A 12,500-nucleotide genomic window follows, 5' to 3' on the forward strand; every position below is an offset into this window, starting at 1 on the left:
GGTCTGTGTGACTGCTGATCTCAGCTAGTCTGACACCCTCTCCTCTCCTCTCCTCTCCTCTCTCTCTCTCTCTCTCTCTCTCTCTCTCTCTCGCTCTCTCGCTCTCGCTTTCTCTCCTCCTGCTCAGCACTGCGCTGTATCCCGGAGCTATCCAGTGCTGAACCAGATTGGCTTTCTTTCTCTCTGTCTTTTTTTTTCCTGAGCGAGAGGGAGGGAGCGCGTGTGTGCGTGTGTGTGCGTGTGTGTGTGTGAGGGAAGCACACGCAACAGCAGCGTCAGCAGCGTCAGCCTCAGTCCCTCTCCATCCTGCACTCTCAGTTCCAGGAGTGCTCTGGCGTGTGTGTGTGTGCGTGTGCATGTATGTGTGTGTTTTATTTCTGCGTCTGAAGTTCGACACACGGATTAACCCCAAGCCGGTCAGCGTGGTGTTTGTTTCCACCCGGAGAGCTTTGTGTATATTTTTGTTTTTTTTGTATTCCTGCGTGTGTCGTTTGCCGTCGTGTGTGTGTCCCTGCTCCCTGCTCCGTGTGTGTGCTGCGTGGCGCTGCCCATGCTCAGTACAGGACCAGGATGCCGCGCTCCTTTCTGGTGAAGAAGATCAAGCTGGATGATTCCTCCCAGCACCACCACCATCACCTGGACGAGCCCCTCACCTTCGCCCGCTCCATCTCCGACTCCGTGGCCAGCCTCGGCGTCCGCCTCAGCCACAATGGTAGGCTAGCCTGTGTCTCGCTCGCTCTCCATTCTCCATTCCATCCCTCTCTCTCCATCCCTCTCTACCTCCCTCTCTTTCCATCCCTCTCTCTCCATCCCTCTCTCCATCCCTCTCTCTCCATCCCTCTCTTTACCCCTCCGCACCCTTCTTGCTAACTCAAGGCAGAGCACACACACACACACACACACACACACACACACACACACACACCCAGCCTCTCAGTCCCAGCCTCGCCATGCTTCACAGACTCAGAATCGTAGAGGGCTGATTTCAAAAGCTCAGGCTGGTTGGTGCAGTAGTGTGTGTGTGTGTGTGTGTGTGTGTGTGTGTGTGTGTGAGGGAGGGGGGTGTAGTGATATGATTCGATCTGTTTTTATTTTTTGAAAAGCTTTATGTGTTCATCCTTGGGTCGGACCGTCGCGACAGACAGCGCTCTGCGTAGCACCAACAGATGTTACGTAAATCTGCTGTTGTGGCGCTGCTTTCCCAAATAATCCCCTGCCCCCCCAGCCCCCACCTCCCAGCCCCCCCCAGCCCCCCATCTGACCCCCATCAGGGGGGGTTTGACTCTAGTGATGTGGTGTGGTAATCCAGAGCATGGGGGTGGTGTGTGTGTGAGTCTGTGTATGATAATGAGGCCACGGGATGTGCTCGTTGTGTGTGTGTGTGTGTGTGTGTGTGTGTGTGTGTGTGTGTGTGAAGAGTGCTGCTCGGGGCGACTGGCGGTATTGTGTGAGCTGAAAGATGCGGGAGGGATCAGGCAAGGAAGAGACATTTGTCCTTATCTGCTATTGCCCTTCACTTTCTGCCCGTCACCCCCCTCCCCCCAACAATGCTGAAACCCGAATATCCTCCCCACCCTTTCACCATCCTCACCCCTCTCTCCCTCTCTCCCTCCCTCTCTCTCTCCGTCTCTCTCTCTGTCCCGTGTCTTTCTGCTTCCTGCTCATGGAGGTCTGAAAGCTCAGGGTTGAGTTTCAGCCGAGTGCTTCACAGACGCCACCAGAGATGTTCGTTTCTCTCTCAGCCCTCAGCTCTCCGAGCCGCTAGGGGAGGGGGGTGGGGCAGGAAGGAGAACAGGAGACAGTAAAAACGCTTGGAGCAGCATCCAGTGGCGTCACGTGACCAGCAGCCCTACAGTAAACAGGCTGCACTGGAGGAGGAGGAGAGGGTTAGCGAGGGTTAGCCTAGCCCAGACAGCAGGGGGGCTTTGGGACAGAACCAGGTCTAATCCTAGCTGGGTCCTCCACCAGAACCGGGACAGACTCGGCTGCTGTCTGGAGACCCACACACAGATAGCTTCACAGAGACACACACACACACACACACACACACACACACACACACACACACACACACACACACACATAGCTTCACAGAGACACAGAGAAGATGAGGCTGGCTAGACATGCTATGCTAGGCTAGGCTATGCTAGGCTAGGCTAGCAGAGGCGCAGGGGGACGTCCTTCATTGCCTGTGCCAGTGTTGTGCTCACTGGGCAGATTTAGGACATGATGGGGCTGATGATCATGGGGCAGATTTAGGGCGCCAGATGTCTGTTTGGCTTTAGTTGTGTTGTGCTGCTTTTGTGCATTAAGCAGCTCGGGGGCTTTGCTGACCAGACAACCTGTAAAGGATGTGCGTGTGTGTGTGTGTGTGTGTGTGTGTGTGCTCCTTTCGCTCTGAAAAACATAACAGCAGCAGCAGCACCAGGCGCTCTCCACGCCACAAGTGCACAAACAACCCCCAGCGCTCACACACACACGCTCACACACACACGCTCACACACACACACACGCTCACACACACACACGCTCACACACACTCACTCACTCTTTGTCTGCCTGGGAAGATAGTATTTCATCCGGCTGACTCCAGGCCAGTAATCCCTGCGCCAGCCAGCCATAGTGTGTGTTAGTGTGTGACAGGGAGCTGACCTTTGTCTGGGGGACGGAGATTTCTGAACAAAGTGGCTCTCCTTATTTCCATGCGATTTAACCCCCTCCGCATTCATACGCATGAATATGCATGTAGACATACACAACACACAACCTCAAGCCTCGGCTTATTTTTGTGACCTAAAAAAAAAATATATATATATTCATGAACAGGAAATATTTGATTTTACACAATGCAAAATGGCATATATTTTCTGATTTGAGCTATTTTCTTTTATTCTCGGTTGCACTGCGACTGTGGTCCAGCACAGCAACCCGTTAACTACAGCAGCTAAATCAGAAGCGGTTCTTTTGTGTTCCTGAAGCAGGGGTCATTCGCTCGCTCTCCGCTGAGAACAGACCTGTGTCAGCACTACTGCTGCGCACACACACACACACACACACACACACACACACACACACACACTCTTCTTAACGAGGAGACGTCGGGCTGAATGTCTGTCTGAAAACAAAGAGGGGCGGGTGGAAGGGTCCATTAATTGCACGCTTGGTTTGCATTTGTGAGGAGCTGCTGCCAGCGACATGAACAGAGAAGGGAAGGAATGAAGAACTGCTTCTCTGGCACTCTGAGCGCAGAGCAGAGGAGAGCAGCGCAAGGCACGGACAACTGTGGCTTTGTCTGTCCGTGTGATATTGATTGACACTTGTTACTCCGGTCCATTGAAGCGGCCTCTTAGACGCGTTAGAGTGAGGAGGGCGAGGAGTTGAATACAAATAGAAACGGGACTGCTATTTCACCAAATTCAGAATTCACCATTTTTAGACTTTTGCCAAGGATGTAGCTAAGCCATCTCTACACATAATAGAGTTATCGGGCAGTTTTGTTTTTGTTATGAATTCACTTCAAATACCACTATTTGGATTTCACTGCACACACACACACACACATGCACACACAAACACAAGCACAAATACCACTATTTGGATTTCACTGCACACACACACACACACACACACACACACAAACACAAGCACAAATACCACTGTTTGGATTTCAACTAAGACCCAAACTCAAGTTCATTTGAAAAGGCACTCAATTAAACGGATGAAGCTCATCACTGTGGGCATGGTCCTTGATCCATTCCTTTGAATGACAGGTTTTACCCCGTGGTCCTTTTGACACGCGTGGTCCTGTTGACACGCGTGGTGTCGCTGCCACAGCGTTTCTTCCTGCATTCTAAAATGCGCTGGTGCTTGGAGCCCCGGGGCGGAGAGGACGCCTAATGAGTCGCCTCAGGACGGCCCTCAGAGCAGCTTAGCGCAGCACTCGGGCAGGTGGGGTGAGGTGGAGATACCCCCAGACAAGAGCACTCGGGCAGGTGAGGTGAGGTGAGGTGAGGTGAGGTGAGGTGAGGTGAGGTGGAGATACCCCCAGACAATAAGTGGCCCTCCACACTAACATGTCTCTAATCTTCTGCTCATGTCTCGGGTGTCCATGGTCCTTAAGGATGTCTGTAGGCTCAGGCATGTTTCGCGGCGTCAGTTTTCTCCAACATACAGCCCAGCCTTGTTTAAGCTCGGCATATCAGACGAATAGTTGTGCTATTTTACAGCCGATGGTCTATTGATCTGAGCAAAACTTTGAATTTCATTAAAAAGAAGTCAATACTTCATTTCCACCGCTGGCTGCACACACACACACTGACACACACACACACACACACTGGCCGCACACAGCGCTTTGGAATGGCGTCTTTCAGCAGTTACGCACTCTTTCTTGTCAGGGGAATTGGGTGCCCTATGAAAATTGATATCGGATTTCTCACCGAATGCCCCGTGTTACACCTATTAAATTAAAACCGTTCAGACGGATGCCGACCATCTCTGCGCGGAAATAATGTTCGCAAATAGATGGGGCTTTTTCATGGCCTCCTGGTGCTGCCAGAAAACCTTTTAGCGCCACTGGATCGCTGTGTGTGTGTGTGTGTGTGTGTCTTTGTGTGTGTGTGTGTGTGTGTGTGTGTGTGTGTGTGTTCTGTACTCTGTAGAAGGACGGCAGGGATAGGCCGGGTTGGGCGTGGGCCAGTGTCCTTTCAGTGAGTCAATAATGGATTTAGTGGAAGGAGCAGGAACAGGGGTCACACCCATCACTACTCCCCGTCTGCCCAGGAGGGGAAGGAAAGTGGAAAAGCCTCCCACAACAATAAACACTTCAGACTTTATCCTCTTCTGTTAATAAGAACCCGTGTTACAACGAATAGGGTGACATGAAAACAGCACGTTACTGACAGGGAAAATACGTTTTTCGTTGACCAAAATATAAACACCCATGGTCAACATTTTAAAATTTCATGAAAGAGCCAGACAGGTCAATAAGTCCACTCCACTTCTAGAACATTCACCATGACCATTCAGTTCTGAAGTAGAGCCAGACTCTCTGGGAACCTGCACATCGATGAGGGAAACGGCGTCCTCTCGGCGGCGTCCTCTCGGCGCATCTCTCAGATGACCGGCCGTCGCTGGAGCCGTTTACCCACTTAAGACCAGCAGCAATGAGGGCTCCTGAAGGCCCCAGCTCAACCACTTAAGACCAGCAGCAATGAGGGCTCCTGACGAACCACTTAAGACCAGCAGCAATGAGGGCTCCTGGCGCCCCCAGCTTACCCACTTAAGACCTGCAGCAATGAGGGCTCCTGAAGGCCCCCGCTTACCCACTTGAGCACACTGAAGAGGCGCTCTCAGAAGAGCACATAAAAGCCTCCTCCTCCTCCTGCTTCAAACAGTCGCTGTGAAACGGTGTAGAAGCACAAGCTTCAAAGGAGGCAGCGCGAGCTCTTATCACTGGAGCACGAGACCAATCAATCACGCGCCTCCTCCTTCTCCTCCTCCTCCTCCTCGTCGGGGGGAGACGCTCCGCTCCGCTCCTCATGCGCCTCCTGCACTGCGGGGGTGTGTGTGTGTGTGTGTGTGTGTGTGTGTGTGTGTGTGTGCGGGTCTCCTTAATTAGCTATTATCTGCTCCACAGCTCTCCAGTCGCGCGGGGAGCTCTGAGCTCTGAGCCACACTCGTTTCCACCGCGCACCCGCCGGCTCCTTGACTAACCTTGGACATAATCCCGTGCTGAACAGAGGCCTGTTTGTTTTAAATGCTAAAAACAGCCTAGATGTGACCATGCACACCCATAATCTAGCAGGTCAGAGTGAAGCTAAAAACAGCCTAGATGTGACCATGCACACCCATAATCTAGCAGGTCAGAGTGAAGCTAAAAACAGCCTAGATGTGATTATCCACACCCATAATAAGTGAAGCTTGGCCACAGGGTTTCAGTCCTATAAGAGCAAAGAGGCCTGTATGCTGTCATCAGCTCGCTAACACACTCTCTTCCCCCCTCCCCCTCTCTTGCTCCACCTGCAGGCTACATCCAGGACTACATCATGCCATCGGTGTACCAGGGGGAGAAGAAGATGGAGCTGAAGCTGGCCTCTCCCGTGTCGGAGCCCCTCTACCCCCCGGTGAGCGGTGGGGGGGGGGAGGAGTACTGCGCTCCCGACCTGGAGCACCCCGACAGCCCCCAGTCCGGCCAGACGGCCAGCGGCTTCTACAGCGGCGAGGCGGAGGCGGAGTCTGACGCGCTGAGCGAGGGCTACACCATGGACGCCTTCTTCATCTCGGACGGCCGCTCGCGCCGGAGAGGCTCGGAGGGCGCCGGGGGCTGCGGGGGGGCCGGCGCGGGGGCGCGGGGGGCGGCGGAGGACGAGGAAGAGGCCGAGGAGGACAAGGAGATGCCCCCCGGGGCGCCGGGCGCCAGGCACAGCTGCAGCGAGTGTGGCAAGACGTACGCCACGTCGTCCAACCTGAGCCGGCACAAGCAGACGCACCGCAGCCTCGACAGCAAGATGGCGCGCAAGTGCCCCACCTGCAACAAGGTGTACGTGTCCATGCCTGCGTTGGCCATGCACGTGCTGACCCACGACCTCAAGCACAAGTGTCACGTGTGCAGCAAGGCCTTCAGCCGGCCCTGGCTGCTGCAGGGCCACATGCGCTCGCACACGGGGGAGAAGCCCTTCGCTTGCGCCCACTGCGGCAAGGCCTTCGCCGACCGCTCCAACCTGCGCGCACACATGCAGACGCACTCCGCCTTCAAGCACTACCGCTGCAAGCGCTGCAATAAGACCTTCGCCCTCAAGTCCTACCTGAACAAGCACTACGAGTCCGCCTGCTTCAAGGGCTCCGGGGACGAGGAAGACTCCGGCTCCGACGACTGAGGAAGATGGATGATGGATAGAACATGAAAGAAGGAGAAACAGAAACAGTCTCCTCGCCCTCTCTCCCTCTCTCATCCTCCTCTCATCCCCTCTCCATCCTCCTCTTCTTCCTCATTGGATCCTACGAGACTGGACCCGCCCTCCCTCCTCTTCATCTTCTTCCTCATTGGATCCTACGAGACTGGACCCGCCCTCCTTCCTCTTCCTCTTCTTCCTCATTGGATCCTACGAGACTGGACCCGCCCTCCCTCCTCTTCCTCCTCTTCCTCCTCTTCCTCTTCCTCCTGTTTTGCACCCATCCTGCCTTGTCTTCCTGCCCTGTTTTTAGAAAGCAATATTTTCACTGAGATTCTTCAAGGGAAACATAGTGACAATAATGATGAGACAATAAGACAAAAGATGCTGGATTTTTCTTCAGTACAACTGCTAATCGTCCACAGATAGACACACAGACACACACACACACACACACACACACACACACACACACACACACCAACTGCTAATCGTCCACATATAGACACAGACACACCTCTACACCGCTGAAGACATATTATATATGCATATATGCACACACACCCAAGCATCAACTCCCACCCACACACACGCACACACACACACACACACACACACCCACACACACACACACCTCTAAACCCTACAAGTGCACACTTGTGCTTTCATACGAACACATACTCTCTCCCTTATACTCAAGAGGCCTGGCATGTCAGTTTTTATCAATGACTATAATAATATTAATAACAATAGTAATAATATTTAGAATACCAATATTTTATAGCAAATCATATTGGAAAACTGAAGAAAAAAACACAAGGAGGACAGCTACAGTGTTCTCTCCTTTTTTAGAAATGAAAAATGACCTCTTGTATTTTTATGCTGCTTTTCTTTCTTTTCTTTTGCTAAGAATTGAATTGTTTTGCAAACTGCCAACATGAACTTTATAATGAAAATGTAAAACCGTGAAAAAAGACAGTATTTGCAAAAAGAGGCCACTGAAAAGTTGAAAACTTTTTTTTGTCACTCAAGTCTTTTAATTCAACAGTGTTATTTTTCTATTGCAATTCTAATGATTTCTATGTAATATTTTTTGTGCCAATCATTTCCTAATAACTTGTCAAAAGCAATCTTTGGAACTGCGGTGAGTTGATGGACTGCCTCAAGCTGAACTTCTACTGAACACACTTTTGCATGATGCCAGATAAGTCTTTCTTAGAGTTGAATTAGTTGCTGAACGAACAGCTCTGTGTAGGCAGAGGCCGAGGCCGATTCAGGATCGGACCAACAAAAAGCAATTCGCGACCGGCTGCTCACCGTCCCGGCTGCATGGGACAGTATTTGGGAAGAGTTAGGGATCCTTTCAAACGTTAGCTAAAAGGGTTTCGCTATTGCACTTGGTTAACAGGCTATGATATACACAACAAGATTTAACTCCACTAGACGTAGGACGTAACTATCCCAACCAGACTGGGACTCAGATCACGGACTTCCAAACCAAATAAGCTAACCTGCTGGAGCGGCGCCACATGGTGGTGCAGCGCCACACCTTCAAGCAATGAGAACCTGATCTAATGGTCTTCCTCCTCCTCCTCCTCATCTTCCTCCTGCTGCTGCTGCAGTGGGTCGTAATCAGGGTTCCACTGACCCAGGAAGAACTTCTCCTCCTCTTCCTCCTTCACACTTACCTCACGACAGAGGCAGGTATGAACTCGTACGCCCTCGGTTACAAAGGCATTGTCCGTCGTCTTTTTTAAAGTCTTTTAAGTTTTATTTTTGTCGCGCTAAAAGCGTGCTTCATGTTTTTTCTATGAACTGCATCCTTCTCACCACGTCTATTTATGTATTTATTTACTTATTTATTTATTTGTAATTTATTGATCTATGTATTTATCTATTTATTGTTAATTTATTCATTTGTGCGCTGGAAATACTGAGTCTCCACTGACCTTGTGCGATGCTGCTGTTCTGTTTATATGCATGACAAACTGTAGAGTCCACGCGCGGCGCGGGGCTTAGTGTTTTTAAAGAGGAACAATGTACAGCAACAGCATTGGGACAAACTGAATGCAGATGATACTGTGTGTGTGTTATGGGCAATAACTTCCTTGGTATGGCAATTAACTTGTATAATCATAGCTGTCCTGTTCGCAGACACCTGAGGGCAATAAATGAATCAAAATGTACAAAGAGACGACAGAGGCGTTCTGAGCTTCTTGATTTCCATAGCAATGATGACATCACTCAGAAGGGCCATGTGCTCACGTCGCATCCCATGATGCATCTGGTCTTGACTGTATGATACAACACACACCACACACACACACACTATGTGATAAAACACACACACACACACACAGAGAGACACACCACACACACTATGTTATAAAACACACACACACACACACACACGCACAATGTGATAAAACACACCACAGAACAAGGACACACACACACACACACACACAAACACATCCACACACACGTCTAAACATCCACAAAGGGTATCCGTTCAAGCTCACTATATTTTTATAGTCTGCTTTACCTCCCCTGCCGCAGAAAGCAGGTGGGATGCATGCACACACACACACACACACACACACACACACAGACACAGACAGATCTGCTACATGTCAGGTGTGACGCATGCAAACACACACACACACACACTATGTGATAAAACACACACCACACACACTATGTGATAAAACTGGGGAACAGATCAAATCCTAATCTACCCCTGGTCTGGTCCTAATCTGCCCCTGGTCCTAATCTGCCCCTGGTCTGGTGCTAATCTGCCCCTGGTCTGGTCCTAATCTACCCCTGGTCTGGTCCTAATCTGCTCCTAATCTACCCCTGGAGTCCTAATCTACCCCTGGTCTGGTCCTAATCTACCCCTGGTCCTAATCTTCCCCTGGTCTGGTTCTAATCTAAACCTGGTCTGGTCCTAATCTGCCCCTGGTCTGGTCCTAATCTGGTCCTAATCTACCCCTGATCTGGTCCTAATCTACCCCTGGTCTGGTCCTAATCTACCCCTGGCATCCTAATCTACCCCTGGTCCTAATCTGCCCCTGGTCTGGTCCTAATCTACCCCTGGAGTCCTAATCTACCCCTGGTCTGGCGCTGATCCATTCTAGAGTTATCTGCTAACTGGACTCACCTTTAACACTCCTGTTTCACACCTTTCACATGACACCACATCAGACGCACACTTCTCACACTTTAAACACACACACACAGCTATCAGAGCATGCAGAAATATCCCCCTGACACACACACACACACACACACACACACACACACACACCACACAGCTGTCAGAGCATGCAAAAATATCCCCCGTCATACACACAAACAAACACACACCATACAGCTGTCAGAGCATGCAAAAATATCCCTCGTCATACACACACACCACACAGCTATCAGAGCATGCAAAAATATCCCCCTGACACACACACACACACACACACACACACACACACACACACACACTTATCACAGCATGCAACTTCTTCGTTGGGATCTGCTGATTTCTTTAATCACTTTTTTGTGGTTTTGACTCCCTGCCAAGGACTCGGTCTGTTCAAGACGTTTATAGCAACCTGCTTTCTCAAGTCGCGTTGTCAAGGGAACCGATGAAAGCACACAGAGGTTGGGCTAAATATATAGTTTGGATTGTGTGCAGACGAACTGTTACACGAGTCAGTAAGAGAAGAGGCTTCGACTGAGGCACTCCTCTCGTGTATTTCACTGTGGAACAGTGTTCTTGACTACTGGAACAGTGGAACCGTGTTCTTGACTACCGGAACCGTGGAACAGTGTTCTTGACTCCTGGAACAGTGGAACAGTGGGCCTCATTCTCGAACGCAGTTAAGAAAAAGTTAGGAAGAGATTTCTTCTGAACTCCACTTACGAGGTTTTCGGGACAAATTTGGCATTCACGAAAGTTTTCTCATCTGGGATTCGTTCTGAACTTAGACCAGAATTTAAGAACGCTAAATCGTAAATCAGCCAGATTTTTCTTAAGGGCTGAATTTGTGAGAAATCGTTGGTGATTGCGTTCACATCAACTCTACAGACATCCTCGGATTTAAATAATTATAATAATAATAATAATTATAATAATAATAATAAATACGAGAATATTTGTATCAATAACAATTACGTTTCACAGTGAGGCCCAGTGTCATGATCTACGAGGCATCGTGATGTCCTAGAATAAATAAAAGCACTACACGAACACTGCAAATGTAAGTGAATAAATAAATAAGCACTGAATTCAATCGCGCTGATATAGCCACAGTGGAATAGAATAAACACATCTACCGGACCGGTGCTCACTTTCCGCTTTGAAATGACTGTCACTTCCGAGTTGCTTTCGCGTGGATTCTGTCGATTCTGACTGCACACGGCACTATGGTTGCGTGCCCTTATAAGGAGCTGGCGGGGCGTGTATGTATGCAAATCCAGGTGCACGAGAACGCGCGTTCAATTTAAGAATCCTCATTCGGGGGAGCACAGCTGAGAACACTTTGGCTGCGTAAGAACCCATTTCCAGGCGTTCTTTTCTTACGTTGGTCTTTCAAAGTTCGGAAGAAGATATTAAAGAAGACACTTAAGAACACGTTCGAGAATAAGGCCCAGTGTTCTTAACTAGCGGAACAGTGGGACAGTGTTCTCGACTACTGGATCCTTAGACTGCCACAAAGTCATTACAATACATTTAGTCATTTAGCAGATCACTACAGTCTAACATCACTACAGTAACAATAAATACTATTTTACATAAGAACAATAGAGACAGAGTGTAACAATAAATACTATTTTACATAGAACAATAAAGACCTAGTGTAACAATAAATACTACTTTATATAAGAAATAGAAAAAAAGTGCAGGAATGTAAGTGCAAGTTAAATACTAGTAGAAGTGCAAGTTAGGAAGGGAGGTGCTCTCTGAAGAGTTGGGTCTTCAAGAGCTTCTTAAAGGTAGAGAGGGACGCCCCTGCTCTGGTAGAGCTAGGCAGCTCGTTCCACCAGCGTGGAACTACGAATGATAATAGTCTAGATTTTACTTCTCTTCCAGCAATTTGTCCTTACTGATAGATACAATTCTACCTTTGGTAGGTTTCACTTTCATCCCTGCCCATTTCAGATTTTCATTCAACTTGGCTAACAACAGACAGGAACATGGAGCAGTTGTAATTATCGATGCTTGCATCGTCATGTCGTCCATATAAGCTCGGATGGGAGGTTACCGGGGGCCGTAACCGGGGGCCGTAACTGGGGGGCGTCCTGCAGCCTCTCACCACCAACAACCTGTTTAGATGCCCTAATAGTGACCTCCGTTGCCATGGTGAAGGCCAACAGTGAAATGGTGCATCCAGCCATGATGCCAATCTCAGGATGCTGCCAGGATGTGGTGTAGTTACTTGCGCTGAAGCACAACTGCATACCTCCATAATATGCCCTGGCTAACGCTGAAATCTTCTCAAGCACCTGAAAGTAGCTGAATGCCTTCCACAACAGACTGTGTGGCACCGAACCAAAGGCATTCACCAGATCCAAAACAACCACACGGAGGTCCCTGGCTTCTGTCCTTGCTGC

General features: G+C 49.6%; 1 protein-coding gene across 1 annotated transcript in view; it reads left to right on the forward strand.

Moving 5' to 3' along the window:
• scrt2 (scratch family zinc finger 2) overlaps window positions 1-7,368 on the forward strand; it is a 7,503-nt gene extending 135 nt beyond the window's left edge. Inside the window, exons 1-2 of the mRNA XM_031565557.2 lie at window positions 1-712; window positions 6,028-7,368. The exon at window positions 1-712 is cut by the window's left edge and continues 135 nt beyond it. Of these exons, the coding sequence (XP_031421417.1) occupies window positions 571-712; window positions 6,028-6,878 (993 nt within the window). The 5' untranslated portion in view covers window positions 1-570 and the 3' untranslated portion in view covers window positions 6,879-7,368. The remainder of the gene's footprint in view (window positions 713-6,027) is intronic.
• The last annotated feature ends 5,132 nt before the right edge of the window (window positions 7,369-12,500 follow it).

The sequence above is a fragment of the Clupea harengus genome, chromosome 4 (genome assembly GCF_900700415.2).
Source record: "Clupea harengus chromosome 4, Ch_v2.0.2, whole genome shotgun sequence".
NCBI classification, from domain to species: Eukaryota; Metazoa; Chordata; class Actinopteri; order Clupeiformes; family Clupeidae; genus Clupea; species Clupea harengus.